This window comes from Hermetia illucens, chromosome 5, assembly GCF_905115235.1.
Source record: "Hermetia illucens chromosome 5, iHerIll2.2.curated.20191125, whole genome shotgun sequence".
NCBI lineage: Eukaryota > Metazoa > Arthropoda > Insecta > Diptera > Stratiomyidae > Hermetia > Hermetia illucens.
The window spans coordinates 91,872,581-91,888,888 of record NC_051853.1 but is presented as its reverse complement, the minus strand read 5'-3'; the positions used below and the strand labels follow the sequence as shown (position 1 = coordinate 91,888,888).

The 16,308-nt window shown below is 41.5% G+C and overlaps 1 protein-coding gene across 1 annotated transcript in view; it reads right to left on the bottom strand.

Moving 5' to 3' along the window:
• Positions 1–3,391: 3,391 nt before the first annotated feature.
• LOC119656744 (tyramine beta-hydroxylase) overlaps positions 3,392–16,308 on the bottom strand; it is a 48,839-nt gene continuing 35,922 nt past the window's right edge. The window contains exons 2-7 of the mRNA XM_038063303.1: positions 5,327–5,685; positions 5,106–5,254; positions 4,483–5,041; positions 4,146–4,328; positions 3,903–4,090; positions 3,392–3,821 (exon numbers count right to left, since the gene is read on the bottom strand). Of these exons, the coding sequence (XP_037919231.1) occupies positions 3,521–3,821; positions 3,903–4,090; positions 4,146–4,328; positions 4,483–5,041; positions 5,106–5,254; positions 5,327–5,685 (1,739 nt within the window). The 3' untranslated portion in view covers positions 3,392–3,520. The remainder of the gene's footprint in view (positions 3,822–3,902; positions 4,091–4,145; positions 4,329–4,482; positions 5,042–5,105; positions 5,255–5,326; positions 5,686–16,308) is intronic.

The window sequence follows — 16,308 nt, the reverse complement described above, 5'->3', positions numbered from 1 at the left end:
AATTACTGAAGGAAGGAGAAATGTAACAGTGTGAACTAACCATTAAATGTAATACATAGTGTGAATTAACAATTAAGTTTACTACAGATGTATTGAATATGCATTCAACTGTCAAATGTTTTTTCAAATAAATATGATTCCACAACACAACCCTTCCCTAAAGGGATAATAGGTCGATAATCCGGGACTTGGGTTTTACCGAATTTACCTGATACGACCCTGATGCTCTTTCGACCGTCAAAAATTGAATATAAAACAACTAACTTAGAAAATTATTTTTCTCTTACCATTTAATATGAGAGTTGAGGTTTAGTTCATAAATAAATTCAAAATTTCACATCAGTCACATTTTTATTTATTATATTACACTTAAAAATAACTTTTTTCTTATACAAAGTAAATATGACCTGGACGTCACCGTGTCGTTCGCCGGAGTGGAGAACAAAAGACGACTGACGTCACCGTGTCGTTCGCCGTTGTGAACGTGTTAAGGGACTTTATTATCGCTGATTCTCTCGCAAACCTCCGCAAGTTCCTCCTCAGTTACCGCAGGTATGGTCAAGCCGTCCAACGCTTGCTTATATTTCTTGCGCTCCCCTTTATGCGAGTGGATGAGCGCTGACACTATATCAAGAAGAAGATTCAGGCAAGTAGTCGTGGTGTTCGCCCCCTCATCTTGGCTGCCTCTATGCAAAGTTCCTTAAAGCATTCTTGCTTGCTTTTGCCTATAGTCTGATTAAGCCTACCTGGAAAGTTTCCGTATACTTACTCCCCTCTAAATCAGAAGTATGCAGCCCGCTACATTGCGTTTTTTTTGTTCCACCCATATTTTCGAGAATTCACCCTCAATATGCTGCTCACATATGTATGTCAAATCGACTATTGGATACATTTACCGTATTCCCAAATACGAACAAACTGCGGCCTTTAGTGTTAGCAGCTCGACTCCCCCAATCCACAGCCCACGTATAGGAACACCCAGTAGCAAAGACTAGCATACCTAGCATGCCCTCAAAATGCCATCGCCGCGTTTGGTGGAGCATAGCAACTATACATTTATATATGGTTGCCATTTATCATTGCCATTTATTTAGCACGTTGAATACACATACGCGCCATCATTCGCGGCAACCTGAGGGTCATCCTTCAGCTCTCCCCTGAGACGTCTGGGGCAACCCATTGGTCGGCCATCTTGGGAGAGTGGATTCCACTGCACGTGGTACCTCGCAATGCAATTGCCGCTCCTCCTTAATTTGTCACCTGTAGACTGCTACTTTTGCCTTCGGATCATAGTGTGTACGAATGCCAGGCCTCTTCGCCGACCAAGATCTTCATTTGAGATCAGGCCAGCGTACTACCATGATACGGCGCAGACAAGTGGAAGGCTTGGAGTTTTTGGGTAACAGTGGGATTCACTTTCCATGTGCTACTCCCATATAGCAATTCAGAAAGAACACTAGCACAGAACGTCTCAACTTGATCTTGGTGTTGAAACTACATTTCCAAATTTTAGACAACGTGCCACCTTCGGACCACGAAGATAGATATATAAATTTATGGAAGCTTTCGATACTCTGCCCATTAATGCAGATATTGAGAATGCGATGACCCGTCAGACTGAGAGCCTTGATTTTGTTGGTGTCTCCCTTTAGTTCAACTCCACTTGCCTCTTTCCATAACCCGGTAAGAGAGCAAACAGATGTCATCATCATAGTCGAGATATTAAGATGTCATAGTCCATTGAATTCCTCCACGTCCTCTGGACAAGGAAAAAGAACGTCAACGATAACAAGAAGAAATAATAGCCGCGACAAAATGCAACCCTGGCGGACTCTGTTCTGGGCCTCAATATTCTCCAAGATTTTACTCGGTGCAGTACATGACATTTTGCGTCATCATGTGCACCTCTGTTAAGAGCTGTTAGTTTCTCCGGACGGCCCCAGCGTAGAGCTCTCTAGATACACTCCCTGTTCACGCTATCGAAAGCTTTCGAGATGTTTTTTTGATGCGTTCCAGGATTATTTTAGCGACTATCTTTGCGGCGGCAGAGAGCACGCAGATACCTTTCCAGTTGTCACACCTAGAATGGGTGTTTCTTTTTGGAATCTTAACGATCATCCCCTTCTTCCGCTATCTTGAAAAGGTTTCAAACATCAGATCTGCAGTAGCTGCAGGTACAACGATAATAAACTCAGCGGGGAGACCGTCAAGACCAGCGGCTTTACTCCGATTTTGATTTCTCTTCTGCTTTGAGAAACAATCCGTATCTGCATGTTACAGTGGCTACCCATTTCATCCACAAGAGGAAGAACTTCACCAAATATGATACGGCTAAGAACCGTGGTGAAGTGTTCTTTCGACTTCTTCAGTTGTTCGTTATAGTGGATGAGAAGTCGACCGTTAACGTCCTTCATAAGACATCGAAAGATTTATGACCACATGCAAGTGATGCAGTATACGAGTACACTTCTGAAACCATTGCATTCTGAGGCATCATCAGCTTCCTTGACCAGCGCAATAGCGAATTCCCTTCTGTCACGGGGCTCACTACGCTGAACTTCTTGGGATTTCGGATCGGTATTGGAATTAGAGCGCGTCAAGCCTGCCATCACTTGCGGCGGTCATTAGAGCTTTTAACCCCTTCCGTTCATCGATGACCTTCCACGATTCCGCAGTCAAATCTTATGACGCCTCTTCGGAAGACGGCCCAATGTGTGCTACTCAGTATTTCTGTCACCGGATCAGCAAGATAGTTCTCCAACCAGCTACACCTGGATAATGTAGTAAGTCAATGTTGAACTTGGGGGCACCTGCAGCAGTCACCACGTGAAGGTAGAGATAGGGATTCCCAAGTTTTATGATCCATCGTGGGTACCAATCCACGTTTCGCGCTGGGACTTTTGACTACTAATGTGGCTTCAAAAATATATATTTTATCTTTGAATCTTGGAGGGTGCTTGTTTATTAAATATATTGTGTCCTATTGGTTATCCAAAGCTACCACTGGGAGGTGTGAGTCGACTTAATTCAGTAATAGGCAGCGATCTTTACTGGACTTTGCCGAATTACAGTTGATTGGAAACTTTCGTTACCTTATGTAAATGAGCCCATTCACCCTGCAAACTGCTTTTATTGATGTTATTATTGGGTTTATACGGAGTGGGATAAAAAATTACACCCTCTGTTCAAGCTACTTGTTGAGCGGTCTGTGCAGAAACCATTATTAATAAAATTTCCTTGACAAAACACATTTATCCAACTCATTCTTTTCAGGTTTTTTTTTTAGTTTTCTAGTGACAGGAAAAAATATTCCCGATAAATGATATATATCCTGTAGATTATGCAGATCAACCATCTACATATATGTAATGAAAAAAGGTAGTGGTGGATTTCAACATATTGTATATATTACTAATACTCTTTCATTTTTAAACGTAGTCTTTCTTACATTTGCATATTTTATTCATTAAGCATAATATCCAATAACGCTATCTTTCAATATGTACATTTAACAATGCCTTCAATAGATACATTCACCCAGAAGATCACATTCTCCATCTTCCAGCGGTTTCATCCAGAATGGATTGTAATTTTGGCACGATTCTCTATGAATGGGAAGTTGAATACGAACAGGAGTTATAGGCGCCCCTTCCCAATCATATCCTTCGAAGCGCATCCCATCTGACCTATTGCATTGCATGCTTAATGGCTCCTGAATGTACATTGTGTACAGTTCATCAATTCTTGGCTTTGTCCAACGAATGCTACGATAGTTCTCCGACCGAGCTCCACCTATGCGAATTTTATGTTGATGCTCTTTCCTGGCAAGTGTTGGGATGCCAAAGTGAGAATTTGGAATCATAAATTCATATGGATTAACAACAATTTCGATGTTAACATACCTTTTCATGTAGGCAAAGTAGTCGGCAAGGGTCTTTTCAGAGACTGAACTTTTGCACACTTCCAGTTTGGTAGCAGGATAGTAGTGAATGTAGTTTACGCACATTTCATCACTTATGGAAAAGCCCCCTAGAGTGGCGTTTTTGTATCCAACTGTGTCGTAGTAACATGTAGTAACCAACGCATCGCCCTATTATGAATGAACTAATGGTGAGAACTCTCGTTTCGTGTCACACAATACTCACTGGCAAAACTTTGGGCTTGTAGCGTAAGCTTCGAATCTCCTGGAAATGATGGGAATAATAGTCGTCTCGGTTCACCTCCCTCAATTCCTCCTCATTTCGAAAATGTCTGGTCATTATCCGTACTCCTCTCAAATGTGTGTGTAATTGTGATCCGAAGATTGTTATGCCGGATTTTGGAAGAGCCTGGAATGTACATAGATTCCATGAAATCGTTGAATTATTTGAAGCATGAGCTTTAAAAACTGTAGTTGACTCTGTGTTCACAATAGTTGCACTATCCATTATTTTTTATTTTTAGTTTGATCCATTAAACTACAGATTATAACGCAATACTCACCACCTGAGTACATTCCGAAATGCAATAACCGCTCAAGGGAAATCCAAGTACGCCTGGTGGTATCACCATTTTGTCAGTGTACTCCAGCCCCAACTCCATAACAGCTGCGTCGTATTGTCGTAATGTCGATACCATTTTAATTCGCATACCAGAACTATCAATTTGTCCCGCAATCAATTCGGGGTTATTGAAATGAACCTCGAGCCGAATATAAGGATTGTAATCTGGCCCTCCAATAGGTAGGCCCGCTTCTTCTGGATATGTGAAAGTGCTGGCACCCATTGCCCACAACGAAATCACTTTTGAACAAACTTTTGCCTCTTGAGGTAAATCATCACAATCACCATTGTAGAGAGGAATCTCTACGTTAGGGTCGGTATCACAATGAAAAACTTCCATATGATGGACAAGGCTTTTCGAACGAATAATCGGTTCAAATTGGACAATGTGATGCTTGTTTTTCAAAAACTCTTCTAATTTTTGAACGTGACACCAGTAAGTTGTCTCTTTATTGGGAACAGCAACTTTGTCGAGGACTATTTCGATCGCTTTCAGGTCTCTAAAATGATAAAAATGCTTTCAGCTGAAAAGCAATCACATAAATGGGACATCTGTACGCTCACTTTTCGGGTATCTGAATTTTATCAGCTCGTAAAAGCTGGACCATATGCATACCCCAGTCATGCTTGCTCGGTTCTGGTAAAGGTAATTCATCATTTTCGAATTCCAGTTCGTCCTTACCTCGAGCCCATAAAATATACATTGTTCCTTCCTAGATAACGAAAGAATTAAAAATGTGATATATAAAAGCAGGATTTGTATTTATTGTTTATAATCAACTTACATGCATTCTTAAATCCAAAGCATCACAAGTGTCGAACTTTCTTTTAAATGCCACTGAATTATCATCGACCCTGATGAGAATACAATCCTGTTGGTAGTCTTTTCTTACATATTTCCCATCTGCGCTTATGTAAGTGTCAGTGACTATGTTGAAGAAATTGTTTTGATATTCGAAAAAGCAAATATCTGAATTTCCCATTTCACCGCGCTTTGAGAAACCCAGAGAAAACCATTTGTAATCCGGGGTAAATGCATTCTGGATGTGAAAGAGAACTTCCTTCTTGTACCAGTCGACCAACCAACTTAATTTAATTTCATTATGATCCAGATAAAGATTATGGAGTTTTGTGTCAGAAAGTCCTGTGAATGGAAAAAAAGAACGGATAACTTCATTAAAACAGCATTTTGTAGGGAAAAATAGCAGAATTTGCAACAGTAAAAGTATGGCTACCATAAATTCTATCCATATCACACAGAGGTACAAGATGCCCTGATCCGCAAGAGAATGGGAAGCACCCTAACAAGTTGGCAAAGTGGTAGGGTACAAGTAAATGTAAGTACCAACAGGTACAAATTCTATTGCCAGGAGCACCACCCAAGGTTGTCCACAGTTTGAGGTAATATCACCGCTTATGTAGAGTATGTTAGTTGACAAATGCTGGAATACAAGTCCAGGGTTACGCTGACGACATGGTTTTAAACTGCAGCGACAAATATTAGGGTGCCCTATTTGATAGAATCTAAATTAGACGAAGAATTACTAGTACCTGGTGCAGGAAGGCAGCCAAAGCCACCATAGTTCACTAGAAAGCGTGAGTTTGAGCCATTAGCTTACATAGCATGGAGGTGAAACAAGAAACGGAGGTCAAATATTTGGCAATTACATGAAATCAAAAATTACTCTGGGAGAGCCATGCTGGAAATATATGTCGGAAGGCTACGAGAGCTCTCCTTCCTGGGCGGTATCCCGAATTACTGATAGCAAGGTATAGACATGACAAAGAGGCTTCATTTCCACAAGAAATTTGAAATACTTTAGAGTAGCGGTTCAAATTGGGAGAGGGTAGCAGTGACCTACGGCTTAAATCAGCAATTGATTACCGGCACCGGAATCATTGGTCCAAAGAAAACATACTTCGAACCAATGGGTAACCCACTGGTATATTCCAGGCGGAAATATAAGCCATAGACAGATGTGCCAATTATTACAATTATAAGGAATCGGAAGTGGGTTCATGGCTAGGACTGAAAAATAAATAACAACGGCTAAGTTTCCAAGAATAAAGCAGTCCGGGGTGCCCATGAGGGGATACGAATCCAAACGCTCGAAGGATTGTTTAAATCTGATTACTGGATTATTGGCCATTGGCGGTTAAACTATCAGCTGGGGAAGCTAGAGACTTTTAGAGACAATATCTGCAGATTCTGTGCGGAGAATGACGAAACTTCCATACATGTTCTGGGACAGTGTCGGGCACTTGTGACCAGATGTCAAGTTGAAATACTTGGAAGTAGAGGACATACTAAAGTTTTTGTCGTTTATACGTTTGCTTGACATACTATAGTTAATAGGTATACCATAACCAGTAAAAGGGACACAATGGTTCTTCTAGGACGCAGAACAACTTCCCTTAACAGTATTATTATTATCTTAATTTTTATATACACTTGCAATGGAATCGCTACTCTTTATTAATGTGTGATCTCTCTACTGCCTTGTTCAGGATTATCCCAAACCTGGGTGAGGAACGGTAGGAGTTAAATATATGAAAAGTTCTATAGATCGATTTTGTTGTTGGAAAAATGAGCAAAAAGTTACCATGCTCAACTTTTATTCACCTAAAGCGCATATTTAAAAGTTTAGCGTATTACCCAAGTCTGTGAAAATTGTTCCAAATCACTGTGATCCCAAAACCCGATAGTAATCGCACGTCAATTAAATTTCCGTGCATCACAGCATAATTGAACAGGTTCATTGATTAGTAAAAGCAGCGACAACTGCTTTTAAAAATAAGGAAATACTGCTCAACCATCTTCTTGGACGTCGCACAAACATTTGATAAAGTATGGTCCAAGGTTGCTTTGAGGATCACTACTCCAATTTTAGTTAATCTGGAATTCCTCAGAGTCAGCTGGAGGAAACCTACCAGGTGCTGGAACGGTAAAAGATTTTCGACAGAAAGCGCGAGGAAGATTTGTTAAGCACTATCGATGGGGGGGGGGGATCTTCGCTTGAGTCATATTCTCCGCCATCTTGGAGCTGAGAGATCAATGCCACCCACGAATATTACAATTCTCTTCCAACATAAATCCGCTTACCTGACTGCATACATCACCACCTAAGGGCTAGCCGGAAACCTGCATTCTTGCAAGGCGCACCTACACTTACTAGGAAGATCTCTCAAAAGACTACTACCACCGCAACCTGTGTCGAAGGAATTCCCACTCGGAGCCACCAGCTTCAGCCTAAGTGCTATCACTTTGGTCACCAAAGCCCGAAATTCAGCACCACTTTAGCCCAAAATTCCGAAAAAAAATTTCAACCTTTTTGGATGATACGATTATCTTTATAGACTCAAAAACTGGACAATATTTTCTTGTGACCTTGGCAGATACCTAGGAACCCTGGAAAATGAGGTATCAAATTCACCAAAACTTGAGAGCCAGCATATAACATTCAATCTGAATGAGGATCCTGGAATCCAAGCAATGTTAAAATCTCTCAGATGAACTACTAAGGGATGAGTTTATAAACTAAGAGCCACGCTCAAGCGGGCTGGCTACACAATAAAAAGCCACGCGATCTCGATGTACTGCACGAAGTAACCAGCGAAAACGAAAGTGCTGTATGTTTGGTAATACCCTCAATGCTACAACATCCCTGCGCATGAAAGATATAGTTCGCCAGTGGTCATTGAGCGTGAAAAGATAGCTTGTCTAATTTGAGGAAATGGGAACATTATTTAATTAGAATAGTGTTCAAAGATCACAAACATACGCGAGCAGATGAAGTATTTAATTCAAGGATAAAAAATAGAGCACATGTTTATCATAGCTGAAGTACAATACTTCGGAGTAGCCAATTAGGTCACTAAGCAAGCAACGATCAGACCAGATAACTGGTATTGGGATGTAAATGAAGATCAAAAATTGATCAATGCCTTTCCAAACAGCGTTAGTTGCATGGATCTGTTTGAATTGATGATTGTGTCAAGTTTCGTGAAACGGGTACCCTTAAGCTCATCGATGAGAACTTAAAACTAGACTCGGAGTCTTCGCATATTCAGCTAGGAACCTATTCAACTGAGGACCGAAGAACTGGCCGAAACAACGGTGGCTTATAGGCTGGATGGTGATTTGAAAGCCTGGTGATTGTATCAAGTTCAGGACTTTGATCCCGCTTGTGAACGGAAAAAAGGCTGAAGAAGAAGAAAGAGAGTCAGACTGAAGGTTTTGTCGCTTTTTATCTTGAGTCCGACTCTACTTATCTTCTTCTTTAAATTCACAGCCATTTCGCCAAGGCTCATGATTCGCGTGAGAGAGCAGTACAGATAATTTGCCTCATTATATGTCGCTCTTATAATATCTCATGGTTTCTCCGGTATATCTCTCCTGCGTAGAGAATTCCAGATACGTTCCCTGTGGAAATCAATAAAGGACAGGTTTAGCGGAGATCTGAACTCCGTACATTGCTTCAAATGATCCAAAGTGTGTTGAGGTGGTTGGTACAAAAAGATTCAGAACGGAAACTTCTGATAGATTCTAGGATGATTTTAGCTAATATCTCCGCGAGAGCAGGAAGCAAGTAAATTCCCCTCCAATTGTTCCTCCAAAGACGAGCGCCCTTGCTCGGAGTCTTAATGATCATTCCATTTTCCACTCTTTGGGAAAGATTTCAAATTCCCAGCATTTCCAAATGATTGGGAGTGGGAACTCTGCAGCGATTGTAGAGACTGCACAGAAAAATTCTACAGGAGATTGTCAAGGCCGACCATCTTATTCCAATAGAGCATATTGATGGCAAAGATAATTTCGGTTTTGTTTGGAGTCCGCGTCCACATGTTACGGTGGGTAGCCATATCATCCGCAAAATATGGAATTTCACCGAATATTATGCAATTCAGAATCATGGTAAAGTGTTCTCTCTGAAAGTAAGCGACCTTTAAATAATGCTCTCGATGTCGATGCCTATTTTGTTTCGTACATTCTGTTTTCTGAAAAAGGTATTTGCAGAGCCCACCCTGGCATTCACAGCATCCATCACCATCACATATTGGCATCCTCTGTATCGGGGATTTCTATCTCACTTCGTTTAGGGCCAGAGTGTCCCATTTATCTCGGTGAAATTATCTCGCAAGTCGGAGAAACGGAAATGTTAGGAGCTCTTGATACAAGTGCTGAAGAGCATATATTCCATTAACCGATCGCAAACACCGTTTTCGATAGCGAAGTCAGCCCCTACCCGCGGCGTTGTTAACGTTTCGGTAATAAAAAGTTTTCGAAATTTGAAAGCTGTTAGCTCATAAATTTCTAACATTTATTGCTTTCCCCCACAATGGGACGCAAAACCTGTGAAACACTCCCTGAATCAATACCAGCAGTTCTGCCAAAACCAAATCCTATCTCCACCTTCACGTCATGATTACTGGGAGTTCCTTCTTAACGAAAACCTGCAGTCATAGAAGGATAAAGGCGAGTCTTTTGCGCCAAAAGGCGAGCTAAAAGATGCCAACTGGTCCTCCAGGTTGGGAGTTGAGTAAGGTTGACAAGCATGCAGCGACTAAAGGAGCCTCGGAATCGTTTGATTTTACAACGGCAAGCCCGACAAAAACACTAAAGGTTGGCCCATTTTCTTGTAGAATATACGTACAGATCAAAAGTTGTTTAGTAGCTAGCTAGCTGATACTCTTTCCCAATATAAGGTCGATGTCACTGCGATGTGATGAATTCCTTAACAAGTAGAATATCGACGAGTAGGAGGTTCCCCCAACTGAAGATGACGGACTAACGCTATCACCACCAACCATGATAGAAGCAGTCAGCGACGTTAACCAGATGCCAAAAATTTGCACCCTTCTTTCGCATATACTTAACTAACTTAACACAAAATTGCGCCACTTGCTGTATGTAAAGGGAACCACCGACTATACGCTCTAACCAAATTTCGTGACAATCAGTCTAGCCATTCCCGAATAACAGACAGATATCGACTCGATTCTAATAGGACTTTGTTTCACACAAAACCTTAAAAAGAGAATTCCACTCAGCGCAGCAATTATAATGATATTACGTTGTTGAGTACTAGCTATAAGATATTCTGTGCTATTGTGCTAGGGCGGATAGCCCTATAGGAGCAGAATATCATAGGTTCATTGGAAGGCCCATACCAAAGGACCCTCACTCTTGACAAATCAGCAACAGGTCAGATTTCCCCTCTGCGGCAACCGGATGTCGTGGAAAAACTATTGGAATATGGCCATCAGGTGCTGCCTATGACAGCATAGTTAGGGTAAGACCGTACACGGTCATCAAAAAACTATTGACTAGGTTGTCCCGGCCAATGCGCCCCAGTAGAATGCACGATTCCGTAGCTTTCTGCATTATATTTTTGAACCACGGCAATAGGCTGCGGTAGGCGGAAAGAAAATGGAGGCAATATCTATTGCAAAAAAAAAACAAGTCGGAATACCGGAAGCTCGCACTTCGGGTATAAAGGTTTTGTGTTCATCTTATCTAAGAAATTTCAACATTTTTCTATCCGTATACAGCTACAAAACTACGAGTACTGTACACATATAGGCACGTCTATAAATTGATCGTACCCATATTTCCGCTTTTTCTTATATCTATCTGAATTAGGCACTACCCGCCAAGTCCATTAGCACGCGTATACTATATACCGACATACACACATGTCTCATTGGAATAATTGATATTCATATACAAATGATTAAAAAACTAAAACAAAATAATCCTTTTCCACCCAATTCATAGGAACTTACTTCGTTGTGGTATTGACGAATTGATATGTGATGATAACGTCATGGAGGTTGTAGAGTGCACGAAATTCACAAAAAATTGTAAAGTTTTACCCCCTATAACTTTGTTAATAATAGTTTGATTTTCTTCAAAGTTGACCAAATTGTGCATTATGTTCTTCATTATACGTATGCAATTTTGTACTTCTGGGATGAACATAAGCGGGGGGGGGGAGGGGCGGTGCCGGGTAAATTTCTAAAATGTGGAAATATACTATTATTAACTTTATTTCTGCAGATATCGGAACCGGATATATTTTGAGGCCTAGATTTCGTAGAGATGCACTACTATGATTTTTTTCAGATTTTTCGGTTTGATAGGTTCTGAGAACGAGACCTGTTACACTTTTTGATGATCATATTTTGAGCCCTCACTCCCCTATGTTTCACCCAATATCAAATAATGAACCAGCTTCGAAAAGTATTAATTGAAACCTTTCATTTGATACCCCACATGGAGTTCCTTATTAAGGCAGACTTAGACACTGGTCGTCACACCGTTGATGATGATAATTTTACAACAGGCAGGAAATACTTTGAGTGTATTCTTGAACCGCCCTTAAAAGGTTGAAAACCCTAGTTAGCCTTTACTACACGGAATAGATAGGGGTGGAGGTCATGGCGATGTGTAGCGAATGCGGCACTGCATTTCATATACAGCTCCTTGGCATCCCCAGTCTCAAACGAAGATACTTTGGGAAGGTACCACACCTTTGATGAAACTAACTTACTACTAACTGCTGATTGAATGAATGAATGACTACTGACTTAGTTACTACTCGCTTATCGACTATGTATTGTAGTCAATCATTTGAATCGTTACGGAATTTATCCGCTTTCGAGTTTCGATCTTATGTTGCTCTCATGATGGTTCAGTAAGCAAATTTATGTTCGGAAAAAGGAAAGCATTCTCCTTTTCTGCAAATGTTGCGGATCATTTTGAACTAGAGGAAAGAAAACGCTCAGCATTTAATTTTACAAATCTATAGTAAGTCAAACGGTGGGGGGGGGGAGCAAAATTTCTTCACGGTCGAATACAATAAAACAAAAATAGCGCATCAAATTAATCCTCACGAATAATAAAACATTGAACGAAATACCATTCCTGATTGCATGCATTCCCAAGGGTTTTTCTCGAACACTTTTATGGCAAAGGGCGCCACGGAATCTTTCATGGCTGAAGCACTATGCCAGCCTATGTGTATTTGTTGTGATTGTTAAAATTTATTTAGCTTTATTTAGGTTTAACAAGCCAATTTTATCATTTTCATTTTAAACCCCTAATCTACTATCTTTGTCAGTTGACAATACTCATTGTTGGAAATGTAATACAAGTGTAGTCACGTTCACTTGCCAGTATTGTTTCGAATATCAAGCGATTATGTCATTCAAATATGCAGTGAATTGCAACAATTAAAATAAAGACAATTGTTCTCTTATTTACAAATTTGTGGTTAGATCCTGATTAGAGTTACACGCGCGAAAGTGTTTTCATTTTTACTTCTTAGTTAATGGCGCTAGCGTACTACGAGTATACTAATTGGTGAAATTACACATTTGAAATTATAGGACATTTTAAGCGAACTTGTCGTCATGTAGGACTTCGCACCAGCTATCTTTCACAATACATATATATAAGTGCATGACAGTGCAAGTGGTGCTGAGACCAAAATTGAAGTTTGAATCCCTGGCCAAGGAGTAGACTGCAGGATACCCTAGCTCGAAATATAATTCCCTGGCAGTTAATTTATCTCTCTGAGGGTGACATGTGTGGCTGGGAGCCTATCCCCTTCGAAGATGTGGCTCTACAGAAGCCAAGCCTTTCGTCCTTCTACTGTTAACAAAACGCTACGGATCTAGACTGGAGAGTTGAAAAACGCCTCCCGCAATCCAGGATGTCATGCAAACCATGTCCTAAGTTTTCATGGCGGGGGGAGGGGGAGGGATAATTGGCTGTATTCGAACTGAGCCGATACCTGGTCGCCCCAGTGAGAAAGTTTGACCTTCACGTGTTATGGGGGGGTTATGTCAGAGGGGCTGTCTAACCTCCATACTCGTGGGAATCAAATAAACGGGCAATTTAAATAGAAAATTAATAACAAACGAGCGCACATATCGCACACAAACTGGCCCACCAGGCGCAGACACTTCTCTGTAACACCGCACACCAGGTGTTGTTAGTGGCACCAAGGTCAACATTGGCCTGCTGCGAATACCGTGATCGATAAAAGCTGCTCAATAATGCAGGGACAAGCACGTCTGAGATCAATACATCAGACATCAAGAAGGAAACAGGCTTGAGGAGCGTAAGTGCTAAATGGTACCTGCGTTATCTGAAGATGCCTACCTAGGTGCCCGAATGAACCTCGGAGGTCATGGAGACTGAAAGGACAGGATCAAGCGGGGAAGTACAAAAATGTGTTGACGGCTTATACTGACGCGACCAGGGGGCAAAACGGAACAGCTTTAGAGAATTCTGTGAATGGATAGAGCAAACCACAGGAACCACCAGTCTATACAAATCTCCTGCCAAAAAACAGGGCAATATCTTCTGGCTCTCTGAAGAAAGAAGATGGGACAGTTACTAAGAATGAGGACGACAGAGTACATCAGCTTCTCGGGGCTCATTTCGCGGGTTCCAACCTCATGGAGGAAGGCGAAAACATTCTGTCTGTCACCCAACAACGAACAGGAGGGGAACTGCAATCTAGCAAAGGAGGTACGCTCGAAAGCAGCACTACTCCAGAGAGGCCTAGAAGTCGTCTTAAGGTTGCTTCTAAGAGTGATAATTGGCAACGTAGCTTTAGGATATATACCAAGGGCATAGGAGCGGGTAAAAGTGATCTTTATTCCGAAAGCGAGCAAAAAGGATACTTTTCACCTTAAATCTTTCATATCGCTCGTATTCAGAACGGTGGAGTACCAACACAGTTACTGGGTAGGACAGGACGGTTAACTGAAATTGCCCCTTATCAGCTGACGGATGTATTACAGGATGCCATAGGAAGGAAAGAAATAGTATTGCGTGAATTTTTGTGCATTCGATTACACAACGCACACAGAGATGCCCTGATATGCAGGGGAATGAGAAACACCCTAGCCTCCTGGATGAGAAGAATGTTAGAAAGTAAGGAAATAGAGGTACCGACTGTTACAAATTCTGTTGTCATGAACAGTACTCGAGGTTATAGGTATGCAGCTTATGTAGAGTATGGTAGTGGATGCACTCCTAGGAAAGCTAACAAATACTGGAATTCAAGTCCAGGCTTACGTTGGTGACATTGTTTTAATCTGTAGGAGCAAACATGAGGGTACTGTATGTGATAGAAAACAAACTGGACAAAAAATTACTAGTACCTAGTGCTGGAACGCGGGGCTGTGTATCAATCCTGCCAAGGCCACCATAGTACCATTTACTAGGAACCCTAAGCTTGATTATTTGAGAGCCGTTAGGCTACATGGCATGAAGGTGAAACGTGAAACAGAGGTAAAACATTTGAGCGTTATAGTAGACCAAAAATCACTCTGCAAGACCCATGGTGGAAATATATTTCGGAAAGCTACGAGGGCTCCGATGACTTGCAGGTACATAATAGGGAAAAATGGGGTTGCATCTCAAAGATACTACTTTCAATATACGCTGGAATAATGAGGCCTATGATTATCAATGGGGCGGAAATCTGGACAGAAAGAATTGAACTCAGTACAATAGCCAGGGGGTTACAGAAACTTTAAAGACGGACGTGGGGGTGCATCAGTTGGGCAGTGAGAACTTGCCCAACGGCATCCCTGGAGGTCCTTCTGGCATTAACTCTCCTCTATCTGCACATGCAGTTGCTGACAAGGAAGGAGCGATACCCCGAATTACTGATATGGGGGGGGGGGGGGGTAACATGACAACGAGGTTTCATTTCGATGAGAAACTTGAAACCTGTTATAGTAACGGGACAAACTGGAAGAATGTAGCTGTGACATGCAACTTCAACTTGCAACTGATTACCTGCACATTGTTGCAACGAAAATGTACTTTGCGCCACTGTTATATTCCAGGCGGAAATAAACGCCATAGATAGAAGTGCCTTCTTCAACCTCCGTAGGAATTATAAAGAGCAGAACAAAACTATTCTGACCGGCAGCCAAGCGTCGATCAAGGCACTTACGTCCAAACAGGTGAACTCCAAACTGGTATGGGGATGCCTTAAGAGACTATACATGCTCGGCTTACACAATAAGTTCTGGGTGCTCTTGGTCCCAGGCCACGTTTGGTTAGAAAGCAACGAGGTAGCGGACGAATTAGCCAGGAAGGAAGCAGGGACGTTTCTACACGGACCAGAGCCTTTCTGAGAAATCGCAAAAAGGGCTCTTCACTACTATGTTGAAAAATGAAGAGAAACGACTGAGGGAACTATACTGAATGAATACCAGTAATAGAGCAGTTCAGGTTGCTTATAGGGGGATACGAATCCAAGCGCGGAAATATTCACCGGCCACTATCGACTAAACTACCACATGGGGAAGCTGGGGATCTCTCCGGACACCCTCTGCAGGGTCTGTGTGGAGTGTGATGAAACCTCCATTCGTGTTCTGGAACAGTGCCCTGCACTTGTGCAAAGTAGGTTGAGGCCCCTGGGAAAATACTTAATAAAAGATGCCAAGTTGAAACACTTGGAAGTGGAGAATATATTAAAATTCCAGTCTTGCTTGACATAGTATAGTCAAAAGTTGCACTATAACCAGGGTACACTCGTTCTTTTAGGACGCAATGCAACTTCCCTTAACAGAATAATTACATCCTGATTGGTGTAATATATGTGTAAATGAGGTCAACCACACTATTTTTTCGTACTTCTCTGCAGTTTCTACAGCCTATTGCCGCATATATTCCTTGTATAAAGTATTCAATAGAAATAATTTCGAACATAATCTGAATTCCATTTCTCTTCTA